Source organism: Rhipicephalus microplus, chromosome 5, assembly GCF_043290135.1.
Source record: "Rhipicephalus microplus isolate Deutch F79 chromosome 5, USDA_Rmic, whole genome shotgun sequence".
Taxonomy (NCBI): Eukaryota; Metazoa; Arthropoda; class Arachnida; order Ixodida; family Ixodidae; genus Rhipicephalus; species Rhipicephalus microplus.
In genome coordinates, this window is record NC_134704.1 from 54,084,209 (window position 1) to 54,106,303 (window position 22,095).

Sequence of the window (22,095 nt, forward strand, 5' to 3'; positions counted from 1 at the left end):
TATGGTTGTAGTGAGCAAGCCTTTATTTTCGTCTCGCGAGATGTCCTTACTGCATTGAGCACAAGAGTTCTGCACCGTGGGCACTGTACAACTAGAGCCTTTGATGTGGAATGCTCAGTCGTCGGCACTCTTCAGTAGTTTCTCTACGGTCTTCTTTAGAGTGGCAAAGTTTGTCTTTAACTCTTGGTAATCCTTCATGTCTTCTTTTATCGCATCAACCGACTTTCGCAGCTCTTGAAAGTGCTTCACCTTTTCATGCATTGATGCAGTTGATTCTTTCATTGTATGCATAATGGATTTTAGAGTCTTCAAGTCTTTAGCTACATCTGCAAGGCCTTCTTGCTTGGTATCGCTTTTTGTAGAGAATGTGTCTTTCAGGTCATTCAACAGTTGGACATCCTTCTTTACCTCGGCGAGAGTTGCTTTTACTTCTGCCAGTTCCTTAAACTTTTCTGAAGCTTCAAGCTTTTCTGACACAGTAGCCCCAATGCTTGCCTGCAGCTCTTCAGTCTTTTTAATGAAGCGCTTGTTTAGTGTCTGCAAGCTGTTTTGCAACCTCTGGATACTGTCGTTTACTGTCTGCATGGAAGACAACTGTGTGGTGGCCTCTTCCAGTTTCTTGGCTGTGTCCTTGTTAATTGCTTCGCTTTGTTCAAGTTTATCGATTTTCTCGCGTATTTTGTCAAGCTCCACTGACAGAATATTAATACGCAGGAATCCATCCTTAGTTTCTTGAAGCGATTCTTCTATGGCATCAATGTCTTCAAATTTCATTTTTAGATTTGAAACTTCAGCAACTACTTCATCAAGTCCAACTTTGTTCTTTGTATCTTCTGAGGTGCTCTTCAGATGATCGATGTCAGTGCCGATTTTCTGCATTTTCTCTTGTATCAGTTTGACCTCCGTCCTGTACCCGTCAAGCTCGGTGCGGTATTCCTGAGTCAGCACAGGATTGCTCCTGGCGAAGTCCCCAGCCTCCTTCACTACTGCCTTCAGCCCAGTTAGATCTGATGATATTCCTTCAACCTTGTCATTAAGGGCACTATATTTTCCCAGATCATCCTTGATAGTGCTTAGTTCATTGACAACTTGCTCCATATCCTTAAGCTTGACCGTAGACTTTAGTTCATCGATTACTTCAACGCATTTCTTAAGCATCTCCACTTGCTGGGTAAATGCTTTCTTCTTGTCGCCAGAACTACTCGTAATGTCACCAAGTAAAGTCTGCTCAAAGTCTGTGACGAATTCCATCACATGCTTCATGTCCTGAATAGCAGCAATTGAGTTCTTCATCTCGGTCACTGTGGTACTCAGGTTTGCATATTCCTCCACACTTTCACTCAGCAACTCCACATGCTGAACAATATCTCCGATCCTCAGTTCCATGGTCTCCTTCAGTACTCCAAGGTCCTCAATGCTTGTTCCATAAACCCTCAGCTCTTCCTTAATGGCATCGAATTCCTCAGTCACATCTGCCATGTTGTCTTTCATTTGGTTGCGCAAGCTAGAAATGCCATTGACAATCATACTGTAATCTCCCTTCTCATTCTGCATCTTCTGCAATTCCTTCTTGACTACTTCTAGCTCCCGGGTGGTCTCATCCTTGAGTGCCTGCATCCTGGTGGCCATCTTGCGTACGTCTTCATGCACCTTGTTCACCTTCTGCTGCAGCGTCGTAACTTCATCAAGCCACGGTGCCTGTTGCATGATGACAGGTGCCGCTTGGAGGTGCTGTGTCATCATTGCCTGTGGTGTCATGGGCATTGGTTGCATGATCATTTGTGGTGGCATAGCCGGAGCCTGCATGGCCTGAGACGGCCCAGTTTGCACTACGTGGCTCTGCACTGGTCCCATGGTTGTCTGCTCAACCATGGTTTTCGGTGGCGCTGTGCGCATCGCAGGTACTGCTGGCTGGGCAGCTGGCGCTGCGGCGGCTCGCTTATTGTTTTCAGACTTGGGAATGCGGGAACAGTCCTTGCGTGCGTGGCCTGGAACCTCGTGAAGCTTAATCTTCTTGCCACACATCTGGCATTGGACGGCCTGGAACTCGCACTGCTTGAGGTGATCCTTCATGCCCCGCAGTGTGTCCAGCAGGCGGCACCCATTGCGACGGTTGACGCATGCCACGCGCAGCGACAGTAGCAGCTCGGTGTTGTTCCGTTCGAACTTGGCCTTGCTGGTAGAAGTCTCCACCTGGGTCCAATAAAGCGTAATTGACACCAGCTCTGCCTTCACACCACAATGTAGCGAATCCACGCATAGCAGACAAAAAAACTTTCATGTCCTAGATAGAAAATGGACCAGTAGCTTTCTCAGAATTGATATATGGTCAGAGGGAATGTATAGTGCTACAAATTGGTGTCATAGATTTTGCAGTAGAAGTGTGCTGCTGTTTACTGGCCCACAGTTTTCTCATTTACATGACAAGGCAGCAGAGGATGAACAAAGATATTGAGATATTGCTGATCCGGCAAGAACAGAGAGTGTTAAAATTTTTCTTTAGTTAGTGTCTTGTCAGTTTACGGGGTGGTTCTGTAATGTCGGACGCCTTTAATAATGGACCTCCTTACCAGACGCCACTGAAATTTAGAGAATTTTTTAATCGTATTCTTGTTAGGCAAACTAAATATGATAATGCTCTCACTGTTACTTTGCCACGGGCGCATAGCCAGAAATTTTTCCCGGGGTAGAGGGGGGGGGGGGCGAGCTCGCAAGGGGCACCCCCTTGAAATGGTCATTTTCGCCCTATTTTTCGCGTATTTCGGGGGTGGGAGGGGGCATGGGAGCAAGGTGTGCCATCCCCAGGTTATGCCCCTGCCTCGCCACCGCGAAGTGAGTGTCACTGCCAAAGTAGAGCTTGCGTGCTCCCGACTTCTTACGGGCGAGCATGTGCGTCGTGCTCACTCAAAGGGGTCTTGCGACACTTTTTCAACGTGGTCAGAAAGAGCTGTCGATCGGTAGTCTAGGCTCCTGGGAACACTCGGGCCAAACATATCGCAGCACACGACCCGAAACTGATGATTCTCAGCTAGAAATATTTCCCTCTCTTTTCTACAGATGATGTCATATACCCAAATGACCCCGCCGTATACTTAAACACACGGCCATAGGCTTATTTGAACATCGTGAGCTGCATACTGACCGCGGCCGCCACTGGAGGCACCCGGCACACTGAACGTAAGCCGCGCGGTCGATAAAAAAAAAAAAAAAAGAAGTGATGCGCGCGGAACTTCGTTCCCCGTGCCGTGCAGCTTCCAGCGCACTCGTCGGGACGATAGGAGAGAGAAATTAATTGCAGCGTGCGACTAATCTCTATCTCCGCCCGTACTTTGCGGGTTCTGAAAATTTTTGCGGTGGTCGATTCGTGAGGCCATACACTTCAATGCAGTCATCCGATGGTTGACTGTAAAAGTGTTGCAGAGCCCCTTTTACTGGCCCCACCTCCTTTTATTCGGAAAGAATGAAGAACATGTCAAAATATTCTAAAGAACGCTACAAGTTAACTTTGGTAGCCTTCACTGGCGGGAATCACGTGACTGGATAGGCAACGTCATGTGTGACGTCATGCAACTGACAAAATGAGTTAAGTGAGAAGGCTCAAAAACGTTCCTGCGGGCTGCAGCTAGATGAATTTGCTTTTAGCCTCAATTTTCGAAGCTGTGTTGCTTTTCTATACGCGTAAGACTTGCACGTCTTAATAAGCGCAAAGCCACAATCACGCAAAGTAAAGACGTGAACAGCACTAGCGCGCTTCCTCTTCACGTATCCCCCGTGCGATTGTGGTTTTGCGCTTGTTAAGATGTATAAGTTCGGTTACTACCAGTTAGATCAAATTTCTGCGTTTCATATGACTGCATGCACAACACTGCAGTCTTATGTTGGGCGATTCATTTCCTAAGCCACAACTCAGTTTTATGCCACGAAAGCAACGTTTGGTCAAATCGGCGCAAGAGCCCGCCATACTGGAAGCTTCCCTAAACGGTCACCAGATTTTTCTCTAGTATAATTTATTGTATATGAAGCGCTGAAGATCCATATATGGCACGCGCTATTCCGCACCTTGTCAATGGGGCAGACGATGCTGGGGCCCTCTCCCTGGTCGCGGAAGCAAAAGCTGCAGAGGACATGCTGGCAGCCGACGGTGGCTGTTTTCGCTGAGACGACGCCGCACAGCGAGCACAGGCGTATCTCGCGCGAGAAGGTCAGGAACTCGACCTGCGTCCAGTCGGGGATGCCCAAGTCGTCGAAGCCCACCAGCAGCCTCTTCTCGGACAGGCTGGCCATGGTCGGACCGGACCAGGCGTAGCGGGGACGTTGGCCTACTTTGCGCGCGGTCAGCGTGGCGGACGGGGCTCCCGCAGCTCCACGTCGAGCCAACGTTCCTGCGAGGGCACGAGCCGTGCGCTAGCTGCTGCCGGCACGCTCTAGCACGCGGCATGCTGCCGATAATGATTACTAGCAAATGACCACAGCGGTAAATGTACTGTGGATGCTACCTTTAGATATCTAAAGGAGTAACTCTACGCAGCGGGGTGTCGCACACGGCATACCGTCGATGAGGATGAGGGTTGGCAAATGACAGTGGGTGTAGAGGAGGGGGGGGACTTGAAATTTCGACGTGTACTGGGTCCTACTTAGTTCCTTATTGGTAAAGATGAAGCAAATTGATCTCCCACGAGACCATAGACTTAACATACGAAGCTTCGGCTAATTTTGTTGAGCCAATGTCGTCAAAAAGGAGTTAAGTACACTAATACCCGTGATGTTACGTGCTCAGATTTCAGCGCGAAATTTTAAAATGTAACATTGAACTTGCTTATCTACTCTGCTAATAAACTTATGATAGGGAAATTAGCGAGATTAGAATTCTTGGAGCATAGTTTCTAAATCTAAACTCATTCATTGTTTCACTTTAGTGTCCCTTTAGGAAACTCCTGGTGGTCGATATTACCCGTAGCCCTCCACTACTGCGTGTCTCATTACCATATTGTGGTTTTGGCCCGTAAAACCCCAGGAATTATTATAACCTTTTGAATTCATAAACGGAACAAATTCCGGGATACTTTAACACTTGTGGATCGTGATTACTGCATCATTATTCAATGTGAAATTGAACGTGTGAGCCTGCAAGATGCAGGAGCCGGCTGTGCCAGAGTCGCCTACCGGAGGACCACCGAAGTCCTGCGTGACGAAATACCAAGACGGCAGCAGCAGCCACCAAAGCCGATAATAGTTCTTGAAGGAAAGGTAAGGAAGGTTTCAAGAGCATTGTAAGTGTCTCGTCACTGACACACTCGCAGGAATGGCGAGTAAAGCCATGGTGAAAGTCGCAGGCGCGCGCAGCAGCTAAGCCCAGTGGGAGAGAGACTGACTAGAGTCACTGTATAAGCTATCTTAACCCCGCGGCACTTTATCGGCAAGGTGAGAACACGGGAGCCAAACAATATAGATCCGTATGTGGCCTGGAACTTGCAAATAATTTTCATCAAGTCGTTCCTTTTTTCTATCTACCAATGGTGCCATGTAACCGAATGATCGCGCCGTATACCCAAATTCGCGGCCATTGACTGATTTGAGCGTCGTGAGCTGCGTAGCTTCCGAGGTCGCCACGCGCACACGCGCTGTCACACTTTTTATCACGTGCCATCCCTCCCAGTCTAGCTTCCAGCGCGCTCGTCTGGAAGAGAGTAGACGTAAAGCAATCACAGCGAGTGACAAATCTGGAACTCCTTTCGTACTTTACGTACTTGTGGCGGCTGGTGCACGAGGCACTAAATACCTTGAATGAAGCCACTAGATGGTTACTTGCGAGTGTTGCAGGACCCTTTCTAGGTTGCATATACAGTAATGATAACACAGACCACGCTCAACTGCCTCCTTGGTGGCAGGTCTGTGGAAGTGCTTCACCTTTTCATGCATTGATGCAGTTGATTCTTTCATTGTATGCATAATGGATTTGAGAGTCTTCAAGTCTTTAGCTACATCTGCAAGGCCTTCATGCTTGTCGAGCTTTCCAGGTTGCATATACAGTAATGATAACACAGACCACGCTCAATTGCCTCCTTGGTGGCAGGTCTGTGGACTACAGTTCTTCGAATCATGATACTTGGACAGAAATTTGCATTGCCAGGCCCGTAGCGACGGAAGCGATGAGGCCAGATTTTCTGTGCGTGTAGCATAATGTCATGAAGCGTGCAGTGTGCACAGGTCTTCCATCCAAGAGGCGCATATTTATCCCAGTGGGGGATTCACTCGTATTTCGAGCGTCCCAGAGATACTTCCAGAAGATCTCAATCATGTCCTCTGTGAATACAGGCGAAACGCACTACAGATATTCTCTGAAGGCGGCCTTGAGCCTGCTACGGGACTCGAACTTAGTTGATACATTCTGGGCCCCTGGTCAAGCAGCTCCAGCGCGTTACGCGCCACGAAAACGCTTCAGACTTTTTTCGAGCCTCAAGCCTGAATGGAACTTTGTAAATATTGTAGTCTATGCGTGTGTGGCTACATGTGTTATTTGTTCATCAGTGTATCATAATGACCCAGCACCTGGAGTAGCATGACAAACACCTAGGGCCTGGGCAGCCCTGGCCCAGGAACGCTCCGGCGTCATTACAGTTTACAGGCAACACTACTTAGGTAAGAGAATGCCTGAGCGCTCTGCTGTGACGTCGTCACTACGTCATGCGGAGAGGGCCACCGCGAGCAGCCTGCATCGGGGTACCGGGCTTCCCTTCTGCGACCTTCACGAACTTGATGTTTCTGGCGCGTCCGCACATCCAATCGTTCCTCAGTCTACTGGACTTCTTGGAGAAGACGGGGGTCACCAGCCATCCTTCACCATCGGCCACCCTCCGGCTCTTGTTGGCGTCCAGGCTGCCTCCGCCGAATATATTTTATTTTTCGTTTGCTTGTTTGTTTGATTTCACGTTATTATTGTACATATCCAGGGAGATTGGGCAATACTCGGGTCATCCGAACATTTATACATTCGCGTGGATAGTACACAATAAAAAATAAATGAAGGGGAAGTACAAAATACTTAAAAGATAAACAACTGTTGGGCAGCGACGTAATCAAACGACAGCTGCAGTAATAAACTGACAAGGACAACCACTAGCCCCCCCTTTTCTCTCCATTTCTCCGGGACCCTGCTCATGCAGTTCTTCCTTGTGGGTTGTGTGTCAGAATGCATTGCGTCATTTTAAAGAAAATGTTTGTGGATGAATTTCTACCATAAAGGTAAGTGTTAATAAAGGTAAGCCTTTGGAAATTTGGTATTTTTACGATCCCGGAATGTCCCGTTACATAGCGCTAAATTTAGTTGTGGGGCGATCTCTAGCAATGAAGGTAAGCCCCGCTAACTGGTATCCTCGGTCGAGGAATGTTTCGTCAAATGTAATTAAAATTGTCCGGGGGTGAGTTTCAGGCAATCAAGGTAAACCTGTCATAAGCCTTTGAAATCAATCACTTTCGCACCTGCGCTTAGAGCCAACATGCGTAGCCTTGTTTATAGCCATCGTCTATCGACGCGGGCAGCGCTATAGCACTCTGACCCAGCGCTAGGGGCTGCGGGCTTGGTTACGTCAGAACTGTTGCCGGGCCAACGCTAATGGCAAGCATGCGATAACAACTTTTATCGTGGTAATTAGTTCCATCTGATCAGTAGCCCCCCGAGTATTTCTCGGTCTAGAAATGTTTCGTCAAATTAAATCAAATCTAATTTAAGTTAGTCATTCAACTTGAGTTAAAACCAAGCCTTTACTTTTTGGAAATTATGGAGTCATACATTTAGCGTTTCTAAGCATCTTAAACCGATTGACCCGCCCATATCACAGTCATCAAAACGCATGTCTGACATTCAATTTTCGCAGAGGCATACATTTCTTACGTATACTATCAGCTTCAAATAAAACCCGAACAGCGACAAGCCTTTGCGATGGTATAGTGCGTGCCATCAAGCTATGATAACTGGACGGTGCGCACTACACTGTCGACAAGACTTGCCACTGTTCGGGTTTCATTTGACGCTGATATTGCAGCGCATCGTGTCGGCATGACATTTCCTTCTAAAGGGGGCTTTTATTCGACCACCATGAACCACTTCAAGAAAGGCGGCATAATAATTTTTCGCTTTTTTTATCTCTGGTAAAACACAATCACTTGGGTCAGATACACTCCCCCCCCCCCCCCCCTAACCAAGCGTTGGCCTGTAGTTCAACAGGTAAGACACTCGCCTACGGAGCGCAGGGTCTGCGTTCGAATCCCAACTCTTCCAAGACAGTTTCTTTTACTTTTTATTTCTTTTCATCGATGGCCATGTTTCGCGCAACAGGGGGACGGACGAAAGGACTGGATATTTTCCGATTGAATTGGCAAAGAAATGCTTACGAATTACAAAGCATTCCCCTATCTTGTTCCTATCGCCAGTAGAACACGTTCATTTGATTGAGACATTAGCTCAACTTTAGCTCAGAATACCGCGCAGTGGTTTCATTGAATGAATACAAAACGGCTTCCGGACTATGTTAATTGAATGGAAACGTGAACGCTTGAACCCGGAGAATTTGATTAGCCTGTTTTGCATCTCGTTTACGCCAATTTTGCACTGGCAATCGCCACCAAACGGCTCATCCAACTCTGGCACCACCTAGCGTCCGCTCAAGACGTTAATTCAAATTAAAATAGCTGTCAACGTCACCCCCGCTTACAATCTCAATTGAGATTTCAAGAAGAATGCATTTAATATTCCTCTTGAAGTGTGTTAATTCTATACTTTTTCGTGTGTTGAAAGAATTTATTAATGCCCTCGGCTCGCCTATCAGCTGTATATTCCTTCCCCGTTATGAGCTATGTGCTTACCAAAGTTGAGGCCCTTACCACCCCTGATAAGCCTCAACTTTTGTCTCACGTCACGCCTTGTCACGTGGGCGTACTGTACGTGTGTTTTGAGCAATAGGTTCCCTTGAGAAGTTGGCTTCCCCGCAATGCATGGTCGAAACCAGCCAAACATTTCGAGGCCCTTATCAACCATAAGTAGGTTTAATTTTTGTCTCATGTCACAACTTCTCACGTGGGAGTACTGTACGTTTGTTCCGAGCTAAACGTTTCCCTGAAAAGTTGGCTTCCCCGCAATGCATGGTCAAAACCAGCGAAAAAAGTTGAGGCCCTTATCACCCCTGATAAGGCTCAACATTTCTCTGACGTCACGCCTTGTCAAGTGGTCGTACGGTGCGTTTGTTTCGAGCGAGATGTTCCCCTTGAAATAGGCTTCCCCGCAATGCATGATCACACCAGCGAAAAAAGTTGAGGCCCTTATCACCCGTGATAGGGCTCCAATTTTGTCTGACGTCATGCCTTGTCACGTGGACGTGATGTACGTTTGTACTGAGATAGAGTCCCATGAGAAGCTGGCTTCCCTGCAATGCATGGTCGAAACCAGTGAAAAAAGTTGAGGCCCTTATCACTCATGATAAGGCTCAAGCTTTGTCTGACGTCACAACTTCTCACGTGGGAGTATGTACGTTTGTTTCGAGCTAAAGGTTTTCCTGAGAAGTTGGCTTCCCCGTATTGCATGCTCAAAACTAGCGAAAAAAGTTGAGGCCCTTACCACTCAAGATAAGGCTCAAGTTTTGTCTGACGTCACAACTTCTCACGTGGGAGTATGTACGTTTGTTCCGAGCTAAAGGTTTTCCTGAGAAGTTGGCTTCCCCGTATTGCATGCTTAAAACTAGCGAAAAAAGTTGAGGCCCTTATCACTCATGATAAGGCTCAAGTTTTGTCTGACGTCACAACTTCTCACGTGGGAGTATGTACGTTTGTTTCGAGCTAAAGGTTTTCCTGAGAAGTTGGCTTCTCCCTATTGCATGCTCAAAACTAGCGAAAAAAGTTGAGGCTCTTATCACTCATGATAAGGCTTAAGTTTTGTCTGACGTCACAACTTCTCACGTGGGAGTACTGTACGTTTGTTCCGAGCTAAACGTTTCCCTGAAAAGTTGGCTTCCCCGCAATGCATGGTCAAAACCAGCGAAAAAAGTTGAGGCCCTTATCACCCCTGATAAGGCTCAACTTTTGTCTGGCATCACAACTTCTCACGTGGGAGTACTGTACATTTGTTCCGAGCTAAAGGTTCTACTGAGAAGTTAGCTTCCCCGCAATGCATGCTCAAAACTAGCGAAAAAAGTTGAGGCTCTTATCACTCATGATAAGGCTCAAGTTTTGTCTGACGTCACAACTCACGTGGGAGTACTGTACGTTTGTTCCGAGCTAAAGGTTTTCCTGAGAAGTTGGCTTCTCCGTATTACATGCTCAAAACTAGCGAAAAAAGTTGAGGCCCTTATCCCTCATTATTAGGCTCAAGTTTTGTCTGACGTCACAACTTTTTGACCATGCATTGCGGGGAAGCCGACTTCACAGGGGCCACTTTAGCTCGAAACAAACGTACAGTACGTCCACGTGACAAGGCGTGACGTTAGACAAAAAATTAGCCTTATCAGGTGTGATAAGGGCCTCAACTTTTTTGGCTAGTATTGACCACACACTGCGGGGATGCTAACTTCTCAGGACAACATTTAGCTCGGAACAAACCTACAGTACTCCCACGTGAGAAGTTGTGACGTTAGACAAGAGTTGAGCCTTATCAGGGATGATAAGAGCCTCAAGTTTTTTCGCTAGTTTCGAACATGCATTGCGGGGAAGCTAACTTCTCAGGAGAACCTTTAGCTTGGAACAAATGTACAGTAATCCCACGTGAGAAGTTGTGACGTCAGACAAAACTTGAGCCTTATCGTGAGTGGTAAGGGCCTCAACTTTTTTCGCTAGTTTTGAGCATGCAATACGGGGAAGCCAACTTCTCAGGAAAACCTTTAGCTCGAAACAAACGTACAGCATGCCCACGTGACAAGGCAGGACGTCAGACAGAATTTGAACCTTATCAGGGGTGATAAGGGCCTCAACTTTTTTCGCTAGTTTTCACCATGCATGGTGGAAAAACCAACTTCTGAGGCGGACCATTAGCTCGAAACATACGTACAGTACGCCCACGTGTCAAGGCGTGACGTCAGACAAAAGTCGAGCCTTATCATGCGTGATAAGGGCCTCAAAAGTTTTCGCTGGGTTTCGACCATGCATTGCGGGGAAGCCAACTTCTTAGGGGAACCTTTAGCTCGAAACAAACGTACAGTATGTCCACGTCACCAGGCGTGACGTCAAACAATAGTTGAGCCTTATCAAGGGTGATAAGCACCTCAACTTTTTCAGTGGTTTTCGACGTTTCTTGAGGTGAAGCTGACACATCAGAGGAATCATTAGCTGGGAAAACCGCACAGATGTTCCGTGACTGCAGGGTGTGACGTCAGAAAAAAGTTCAGCCTTATAATGGGCGATAAGGGCCTCAACTTTTAAGAGTGAATAGACTTTATAAGCGACCCCAAACCATCCACCGCCGTCGGCGGCGTCCGCAGCCTTCTCTCTATCTTTAAAAGAAAGAGGACTTGGCGGGCCGCAGCGCGACACTTTACCGAATAAGGGCCAAACCTCATAAGCGCGAAAATGCACGCGACAGCGACGAGCGACGCTATGAGCGACGAAACAGGGCGTTCGCGCGACGTGTCGCGTGCTCGTTTTCGCGTGATCGCTCGGTTCTCCAGATTTGGAAACCGTCGCTCATCGCCCGGAAGTGCTGGGCTCAAGCAGCCAATAGCGAAATACCGGAAAATACAAAGACTACATAGGTGCACGTGACCCGGCCCGAGTCACGTATGCGCAACAAGAAATAACGCAATGTTCATTACGCATGTGCATATACAAATGCTGCAAGGCAATAATAAACATTTTCCGTTTCGTTACACAACAATATATCTTATTTTTAAATTGCATACCGCTCGCTACGCGGTTTCCTTGGTGCGAGTAGACGGCCTCATGCCAGCAACAGTGGAATTCGCTCGCCGAAGCCGTCGCGTGAATGAGGTTTGCCTGCGCTAGCGACTGATCGCGCGAAGCCGATCTACGTCGCGTCGCTTGTCGCTGTCGCGTGCATTTTCGCGCTTATGAGGTTTGGCCTTAAGCCACGGACGCGACGCTGATATCGGTGTCAGTAACGCGCCTTATACGCCCTCCCCCTTCGCTCGCTCCTCCGCTCTCCTCGCTCGCTGCAGCTGCGCGCGCACCCCTCTCTCGCGCGCCCGCCTTCTCTCTCAGTCTCCCGTCGAGAGCGGGTCGTGAGGGGGAGTAAAGTTAAAATCCGTTGGCATTCACCAGTGAGTTAAGGTAAACTCCCCCTTGTGATCAAATTGCAATTCCCACGAACCATTACACCATAGAGGCATTATAGTGTGATTCATAAATATAATAGTGCGAATTAATAAATACCCCTCATAGCATCACCCCGTGTATTCGCACTTAACCATGTTCACCCTCGGGGAAATGCTTGGGAGTTTTTTTCGAGTGGTTTTTGACGTTCGTTGCGGGGAAGCCAACACATCAGGGAAATCTGTATCTCTGAACTCTGCTATTGAAATGCATGAGAACTGTCCAAGCAGGCGCACCTATTCGAACAACTGAAATAAATTAAATGTGAGGATGATTACTTCATAATCAAATTGTGCTCAATAGTGCATAGATTTGTTATGCTGAAACATCTAGCTGATTGGCATGTGAGGTTTAACCTCTCAAAACAACCATATCATTGCGAAAAACGCCGTAGTGCCGGAAATTTTACGCTGAAGACATTAATTTGTGGTTTGTCAATTTTGCGTAATTTTACTTTTCATAGCATTAAGAAACAGCTCACTTTGCAGGTAGTTTCGATGCAGCTTTCTATAAACTAAAACCATATAGTATGCGAGGGGCAGGGGGGTATTGAAATGTGCGAGCATTTCTGTGCCGACTCGACGAGAAACTGGTGTACTTTGTTGCCCGACCATCCCTCTTTCATGGAAGATGAATCTTTATTAAAAAGAAAAAAAAACGCTGAAAGACCACTTTCGCGGTGCCAAGTCTCAACCCGCGTCCTCACGCTCTCAAGCCCAGTGCTTTGACCATTCGGCCAAACACCCCTGCTTGCAAACAATGAATATATCTAAACCATACGACTGGTGACGCAGAAAAACAAAACAACACAGCTACATAACAACCATTTTTATATGGACCCAGTGAGAAAATTGCAATCCAGGGGTTCGTCCGTCCACATCGCTTTCCCCTCCCGCAACATGTTGATTGTTATAATACGTAAAAGAAAAAGACACATCTTGGGGACACTGGGTTTCGAAACCAGGACCTCACGCTGCGGAGACGAGTGTCTGGCCTACTGGGCTACATATCCCCGCTGAAGGTTGCACCTGAACCATCCCGATGGGTCACGCAAACTTTAAAGGAAAATAAAACATCACAACAGCCTCTATGAAGGATTAATTGAATTTCGTGTTAGTTCAATATAAATACTCTCTTGTGCAAGATTTGTGAAGCCGACGTGGAATAATCTGCAAACGTCGGGAACATTTAGCGTTCACGAAAATTCAATGCTAAACCAACTCCTCTATTCTTTCAATGCTAGCCAGATACGCCCGATCAAGCCGTTTACTCTCTTTTCTAGTCCTTTCCTGTTCCCGCCCATCGCCTAGGCTCGGCGTGTGCTTTGCGGTCATATGGGAAAGAGCCCATCATGTGGTGACACCCGGCGAAAGTCATACGAAGCAATTTTACATTCAGTTGTGTACAGATCCACGTGGCGGCGTTCTGCATTCCTTATGGTGCCAGTGTTGGCGGTCACGCTGGCTCTGATACGGCGTTCCGAGACAGCGTGTCGCCGTTCGTGGCGCTATGCAGGCAACCAATGGAGAATCGTCTCTGCGATGTTGCTCCAGTGCACGCGCCACCTTTAGGAGTGCCGCCAGTTGGCAGCGTTATTGCTTTGAGCGACAAAGGAGGAGCACGAAGGAAGAAATCTGACAAGCGTACGATATTGGGGAGGGAAACAGGTCTATCGCATATGCACGGGAAAGCACTTATACGCACTTGTGACGCAAGCAACCTTACCTAAAAGAACTTGCCCCCCCCCCCCTCCCTCTCCATTTATGTGGCGCCGCATCACGACCACTCCCTGAACTAAAGCGGACCGATGCATGGCTCCTGTTGAGGAGCGCGCGTTTGCACTGGCAACTAAAGAAATGAAGGAGACGTTGGCTAAACTAATGTTTAGGTGGCCAAGGGACACTACAAGATTCCTTTCTATCTCTCCCTCTCTCTTTTGCGGGAAGCTCACCCTCATCCAATTTTGATGAAATGCGGCGAAACAGTGCGAGACCGAATTTGACCAAATTTCTAAATGTAAAAGGCTTACACACTTTAAAACCTTTGCTCACAGCAATTCTAATGAAATTCGGCGCAATGGTACGATACCGTAAGATAGCGTAGTTAACAAAGGCTGTACTTACCTTTCCTTTTTGTTTGGAATTCACTCACAGCCAATCTGATGTCATTTGATGACGCATTTGGACAGCGAAGATTGCTAAACTTCCAAAAGCTATCCTCATTCAAATACTAAAATTTTGAAGAACGTCCTTTTTTCTCGATGATTCACCCACAGCCAATTTTACTGAAACATGACGAAACACTTAGAGGCAGAATATTACTAGATTGCCAAAGACTTACCTTCTTTTTTTGCCGAAATGCAGCCACAATGACTTCCACAGATATTTGCCGAAATATTATGAGACAAGATTGCCACTTTATCGAAGGCTATGGCCCTTTTCTTTTTTCCGACAGTTGCCTTTAATAAAACATGACGGAACATTCCGAAACCGAAGAATACTATATTATTAAACACAATATAGGTTTACTTTTTGTGCCACGCCCACATCTAATTTTAATTAAATTGAATAAAATGTACGAAGATGAAAGTTATATATATTTTCAAAGTCATATGTAAGTATAGGCTTACCTTTTTTGACAGAAATCAACTCACAACCAATTTTATTAAAATGTAATGAAACATTGCGAGACGTTGCCTACAAGAGAGCATGGTGCAGGGTCACTGTGTAAAGCAGAGAGATGGAAAGAGAGAAATGACGTTTATTTGCACCCGTCGGGGATGACGGGAAAGAAGGCTTTGGCCTCTGTCCCGTTCGTCATATCCCAAGTTGTCGGCGGTCAGGGCGAGACCGATTATTTTTACGTTGTTCTTCGGCGTCGTGGCTCCGTAGTAAGGCCTCCAAGGATCAGATCGTAAGATCTGTCCAGATGCAGCTAAACAATTCGACAAAAGAGAGGAAATTTCGTGGCGTAAATTGCAAATCGGGTGTTTCCAAACCCTCAACTATATACTTGACCCTTTCAGACGCTATGTACACAGCTGTGTACACCACTCATTTTTGTTATTTGCATAAAGTAGAGGCTAAGAAAGAGTAAGATATATCGTGCATTAGATGAATTGAACCTCCTACGTGATTAATTTTTCTTCATTCAACCTCATTTTGCAGTGTAATAACACATATAATCACTTTTCTGAATGCACTACCACGTTTGACGAGTCGTGCGACGTGCCACTTCCTGAGAGCAATGTGAAAAGCAGAACATTTTCTTGCTCACAATTGACATTAGCAAAAATGAATTCGCACTATATTTTAGCCTAAGATTAGATTCTATTTATGCCAAAAGTAAGCATCAATGAGTTCAGGTTAAATATATATTTAATTGCAACTTAATTAAAACAAGTTACTATGATACACACACTATAGATTCAACAATTATCTTGTTATTTTTGTAGCAATAGAACAGCGAGTGCCCCGAAGTAACGTAGTGATTTGACACATTTACAGACAGTCCTTGATAGATGGCGTCTGAAAGGGTTAAATGGCACCCGAAAGTGTCCCATCCATGATGTGCGCATTGTAGTAGCACTGCAGGTACAATGGGCGTGGTCTGGACCTGCCCTTCCTACAAGGCAGAAAGAAATGAAGAGGGATAATAATTGTTCTGGTCAGGCTACAAATACGTCTTTCGAGTCTCATAGCATAATTGCACAATAATTGCAGCCATTTTTTTGGTATATTATATATAATTTCGCTTGCTTCCTTCCTTTCTTCCTGATCCAATCCACGGCCACGGGACCACCGCATGTTTTGCTACAATGACGTCATAGCAATTTATGTAGCGCGAGGCGACAACACGAACACAGGAAAGAATAGACTGAGAAGACAGAGCGCCACTATCAGCAACATGTTTATTTTCAACCTCCAAGCTGCTTTTAAGCCGTAATCGTCAGGCGACCAAGCACATAAGCACGTGTAATTCAGATACATGCACGACAATGCCATCTACCTACAAGAAAAAACAATTTTTCTTGTAGGTAGATGGCATTGTCGTGCATGTATCTGAATTACACGTGCTTATCTTCTTGGTCACCTGACTATTATGGCTTAAAAGCAGCTTGGAGGTCAAAAATAAACATGTTGTTGATAGTAGCGCTCAGTCTTCTCAGTCTATTCTTCCCTGTGTTCGTTTTTTCACCTCGCGCTACATAAATTTCTTTCAAATGTTTCACCAACAAGCCCACATCGCCACTCTTGACGTCATAGCGACAATGACAACAACACGTGTGCTTACTGATAACTGAATGTTTAATGTTTATTGAATATATATATATATATATATATATATATATATATATATATATATATATATATATATATATATATATATATATATATATATATATATATATATATATAAGCTCGTGTGACCAATTTTTTAAAAAAGAAACACCACAAGGGTCAAAGTAGGGGCTAGTTTGGTGTATGTAGTTGAAGGTGGGGAGCGCTGTTCAAACTGTTTCTCAAAGAGTATTTAGCTTTCCTCCGATGTAAAAGTTCGTTACGTTATACACTTTTCATCAGGTATGAAACATTCCCTCGACACAACGGTGAAAAAGTATCCATGTGCATAGTGAGTTGACTCTCAGGAACGGCTAGATTTGGTCAAAAAAGCTTGCTTTGTGACAGGTAATATGGGTCGTGGACTGAGGTCACTAGACTCGCCCAAGATACTCAAGGACACTGCGGCTTCTCTTTATTTTGACAAGGTTTACTTTTCACGTCCATACTGACTCTTTGCGCAGCCCACTGCAGTAAATCTGTATGGTTATTACAAAATTCATATAAAGTTTACATATTTTATATGTTTGCGATCTACTTCAATTTTTACGGAAATCTGTGCCATATCTATAATTCTTTTGTATGTCTTTTATGGAAATCATATAGAGCTTCGCATGTTTTTTATACACTAGCGATATATTTTCGTCAGAACATTGTTGAATATATGTCGTTGCGATAATTATTTCATGCATCTTCTGGGATATTAAACAGCCACAATAACAATGAGAATTAACAGCCCCAGTTACTCGCACAGATGTTTCGTTTTTTGCAGCATGCGTTCAATGAGAAGTGGAAAAATGAAAGCAGTTTGAACAAAAAATACGTAAAATTTTTTTTTCTGTCATGGACGTGACGTCTGGTAGCAGATTCGCACAATAATGGGCCATGTGATGGCACACTGATACACATCTCCTTAGGCGACTAGAAATCCCTGAAATATTTCTCGAGTGCGCCTATTTCAATAGCGTATAAGAAGGGTGACATCACACAGGCTGGGGATGCATCCGTACTTGGCACCACGTAAGGCAAGATGATATAAAGCGGCCGACGTCACGGACAGATGTGGTTGAAACCGGTGATAAGACATTTAACAGACAAAAACGAGTGCAGCTCGCGCACCTTCGTACCGTTTTTCTGTACCGGTTTTTAAATTATTAATAGGTTCTCGCAAGCGATCATTAACGCACCACCCAGTTTGTCTGACTACACCCTTCCGCATGAACATGTATGGAATCTCAAAAGCAACGCAAGCTTTTTTTTTTCATTTCCCTCTCTCTGCTCGACTAATGGCCTTGCGAAACGCCTGTAGCAGGTGTTGCTTATCCAGTGTATAGTATTGTGAAGACGTAAAATATCGCTTTATTTTGCTTCAGATGCAGCGCTCTCATACTGATCTGCGTAAGCGGTGCCATACCACGCCTGCCATGAGCCCCTACAGCCTCGTCTGGAAGTGGCATTTTCTTGCGAGATGACATGTATTCCGACAGCTAAAACATCGATCGCTCTCTTTGGTGGGGCCACGTGCCTCTGCTTGCTGATCATAGCTTCTGCAGCATGCGCAACCTGTAACACGTTGATTCTTCTCTTTGGAGGGGGTTCGATAGCGGCGCGATTTTCCAGCTAAACTGCACACCACTGTTTCGTCACGTTGATGATTGATTGATATGTGGGGTTTAACGTCCCAAAACCACCGTATGATTATGAGAGACGTCGCAGTGGAGGGCTCCGGAAGTTTACACCACCTGGGGTTCTTCAACGTGCACCCAAATCTGAGCACACGGGCCTACAACATTTCCGCCTCCATCGGAAATGCAGCAGCCGCAGCCGGGATTCGAACCCGCGACCTGCGGGTCAGCAGCCGAGTACCTTAGCCACTGGACCACCGCGGCGGGGCTGTTTCGTCACGTTTGCTCACGGCTTCCTGCGTAGTGGCTTCTGCAGTCACGACTTGAGTTCTGGCCAGTGTAAGCTCGCTTCTTTCGAGCAGTGTTCTCTGCCACAGCGCGATTTCGGATGCCACAGACGATGCGCTCGCGTGACGTATACGGTCAAGGCAGGTGCCGAAGTTACTCTTATTTGCCAGCTTGCGGAGCTCAGCAACATGTATTCTTGGACAGAATCGGTGGCAGCTTGGCCCCTAGTGAAGAACTGATCACTTGCGGCAACCTCTGCGGATCGGTGGTTGTGGCGCTCGGCTGCTGACCCGGAGGTCACCCGTTCAATCCCGGGTGATCTCCGGGTGACTTCCGTCACATTTCGATAGAGGCGAAATGGCAGAGGCCCATGTGCTGTGAGATGTCAGTGAAAGTGAAAGAACTCCAGATGGACAGTTTTTGTGGAGCCCTCTACTATACGTCTATCATATATATATCATGGTTTAAGAACGTAAAACTTCATATTATTATAATATTACTATTGCGCTTCGGTGTGAAGTCGGCATTTAACAGGGCAAGTGTTTCCTCGTAACTTAGCTGATTTAGTTTGTGGAGAGCGCAGTGTCCCGCAAGAACGCCGACCACCTTCGCTGGGAGCGTTGAAATCAAAAGCGCCCTTTTCATCTTCTGTGCCACTGTCATTCGCTTCAAAAAGTGCGTTCATCTGAGTAAATGTTCTACTTACCTTGATTTTCACCGAAAATTTGAATGCCAAGCATTATGACTATGACTGTCGACGTTCCGTGGCGGTGGTCACATTCAGCGTCCTAGAATCCCAGTGTCGCCGATGATTGTGGGTAGGCACCGGAGTGAGGTCATCTTCGTAGCCACTGTTGTAAATGGTGACATAGCCGGGCCAGGAACAAGCACAGAACAGCCTTTTTTTTTTTTGGCAGACAACGGAAAATGCATAGGATGATTGCCTGTGACGTAACAGGAGACGGTGATACATGTTTGACACGTGTTGGCTCTGCACTTCTTAGCATGTGCTCAACTCTCAGCACCGTGCGTGGAACAGCACGAGCGACATCTGCCGTCGCAAAAACGTCCCATCTGAGCATGCGCGACGCCAAAGATGGGCCTGCCTTGCAATACTGATTCCTGCTTATCTCCGCGCATATGCAATAACCGATTCGGCCGTCGAAAGCGCTCTGAATGATTTAGCGAAAACAAAACAAAAAGCGAGCGAGAAAAACGAAGCGAACAGTTCTCGCCGCGATTTAATACCACGAAGCGATAATATGTTTAGAGTATAAAAGGTGCCTATCCGGCCAATTGCTGGTTTGTTTTTTTTCTCCTTTTCTTTCGGTTCTACTATAGTGTTGACAGCGCTTCGATGGCCAAAGCAGCCATTGCAGCCGTGGATATAAAGGAAGGCGGAAACTGCGAGGCAAGCACATCACTGCACGGCGCCGTGCATGCTCAGATGTGGCGTATTTGCGACTACAGATGTCGCTCGTGCTGTTTCATGCACGATGCTCCATCGTTATAGACAAGAGAGTTGAGCACTGTACAAAAATCAGTTCGCAATGAATGTAATTGAAAGAAAGTTCCTGTTTCTGCTCGCACACGTGTAATGGCGCGCAGATCATATATCGTTACGTAAATGTTACGTCAATGCAGGGGTAGTCGTTTGAAGGAAAATTTTCTTACGTAAGCGATTGTGGAGCTCTCTCGTTCAGCCGACGTTGTGCGATAACACAATGCGCGAAATCCTCACGGTACGCCCTTACTTTTCAACGAGGCAATGCACGGTGCGTTTCTTTTACGTTTCTTTGCTTCTGCGTTTGACGGAAAACTCGGCGCATTCGAGGTAATCGGGGTTCTCGTGACCCAAGAACCCCTGCACCCGTTCAGATCCAACTCCAGCCTCCCATCGCACTCGTGGCTCCGTCGATCTCAGTGATGAACATTATTAACCCTTTCAAGCAGGATTATTCCAATGGGTATCATAATAATATGTGTAGGTTGGTTAGCAACCACCTAGCAAATATAAAAAGGTTCTTTCGGTGCAATTCATCTTATGACATCTGCTCTACACATGTTGCCAACCCGGTCGACTAAAGAAAGTGAGGTCTCGTGTGATCGAAGGATTTACACGTGGAGGCGTTCACGTGGCTCTAGCATTTAGCTGAGGCAGCTCTTTCTTTCACACTGCTGAGGTAAGGACTTATTAACACGAAAGTGCTTTATGCCTGGGTCCACCAAGGTTTCCGTAGCGTACTTCCGTCATAGAAACTACGTCTAAAACGGGAGTCGAAGCTACAAAGCTACAACTTCTCGGTCGGCGACTATAGCTGCCGCGTACACTATCCGCTGTGCCCCGGCCACACTCTTTGCAGGCTTTCAAAACATGCTCTTTATTTCTACCCCAGCCCGCTCACAATAATCTCTGCAGATATTTCCGCAAAATTCATGATTACTTCTTTCAACACGTCGTTTGTACGCGCCCGTTGTTTTCGGTACGTTTCCAATAGAAGTAGTTCAATCTTACGAGCGCCTTAACACACTGCGAAGTGGCGACCTCACCCAAAGCGTCGGCATGGCTCATAGCATCCATCCATACCAACAATAGTTCTGCAACGCATAGAGCAACGCGCTTGCTTTGCCTGGATGTAACTTCGCGTTCCCCGCTTACACTCGCCAGGCCAAAAATCGTGGCTGGCCAAGAGGGACGACGCAACGCGCGTTGTATTGCCCTCTAATGGGGCAGTGGCGTTCAATAACTCTAACATGCCGCGAGTAGAAAACCGTAGCCCAAGAGTAGCGTACAATCAGTCATGCTCCTCCGGCCGTCACACCACTTTCCGCTTTCACCGTTATTAAGTACTACAGCTTCCACAGGCATCCATAACCACCGGGACATGTTTAACCATTAATCAATCATTAATCATGCACGTCAGTCGTCGAGATGGAGATGCATCACTAAATGTCAACGTGGATGTATTTGCGAAAAATGGTGATTCAGCTGTCGAACACCAACAGACGGTATAAGCTCTGTTTGTATCAATGTACAATAAGCACTAAACCACTTTTGTAAAGAGACATTTAGCTTTCGTGTTATACCGATTCCTATGGTGGAGGGATCAACCATGTTTTTTTTGGGGTGGGGTGGGGGGGGGTTGGAATGTTTTATTATTACAATAATGGCTATTGTGCACTACTTTATGCTATGAAAAAAAGCTTTAGAGGGGCCATGGAACACTTTTCGAGCATGGTCAGAAAACACTGCCGATCGGTAGTAGAACCTCCCGAGAACACGCGAACCAAATAATATCTCGCACCACGCAGCCTGCAATTCGCTATAAATTATCAAATTCAGCTGAAAATTGCTTTCTCTTCTCTCCACAAATGACGGAGGAAGATAAAAGAGTCGTAGAAGGCCATCTATCAGCCATTTGAACACGGCGCGCTTGGTCGTTACAGGGATCACCGCGGGAGGCCGCGACTTGTCCATGCGTGCTTGGGCGATCACACTAAAAAACCGACGTATCTTAAAAAAAAAAAAAAAA

At 46.2% G+C, this 22,095-nt stretch overlaps 1 protein-coding gene and 1 long non-coding RNA gene across 2 annotated transcripts; both read right to left on the reverse strand.

Annotated features, from left to right (window-relative positions):
- LOC142817790 (uncharacterized) lies at nt 1-4,401 on the reverse strand. Its single transcript, XM_075895485.1, has 2 exons — nt 4,060-4,401; nt 1-2,193 (listed from the first exon to the last, which is right to left on the reverse strand). The coding sequence occupies exons 1-2, from the start codon at nt 4,282-4,284 to the stop codon at nt 115-117; spliced, it is 2,304 nt and encodes a 767-aa protein (XP_075751600.1). The 5' UTR covers nt 4,285-4,401; the 3' UTR covers nt 1-114.
- A 10,652-nt stretch (nt 4,402-15,053) lies between these two features.
- LOC142817256 (uncharacterized) lies at nt 15,054-19,546 on the reverse strand. The gene is made up of 2 exons (XR_012895134.1): nt 19,269-19,546; nt 15,054-15,243 (listed from the first exon to the last, which is right to left on the reverse strand). It is a non-coding gene; the product is annotated as an uncharacterized LOC142817256 (long non-coding RNA).
- Nucleotides 19,547-22,095: the final 2,549 nt, after the last annotated feature.

Bases quoted from the DNA above. Each gene is read 5' to 3' on its own strand.
- LOC142817790 (XM_075895485.1), bottom strand. From the start codon at position 4,284: ATGGCCAGCCTGTCCGAGAAGAGGCTGCTGGTGGGCTTCGACGACTTG. The intron at 2,194-4,059 runs GTGCGGAATAGC...TATTGGACCCAG, and splicing joins TCGTCTGCCCCATTGACAAG to GTGGAGACTTCTACCAGCAA.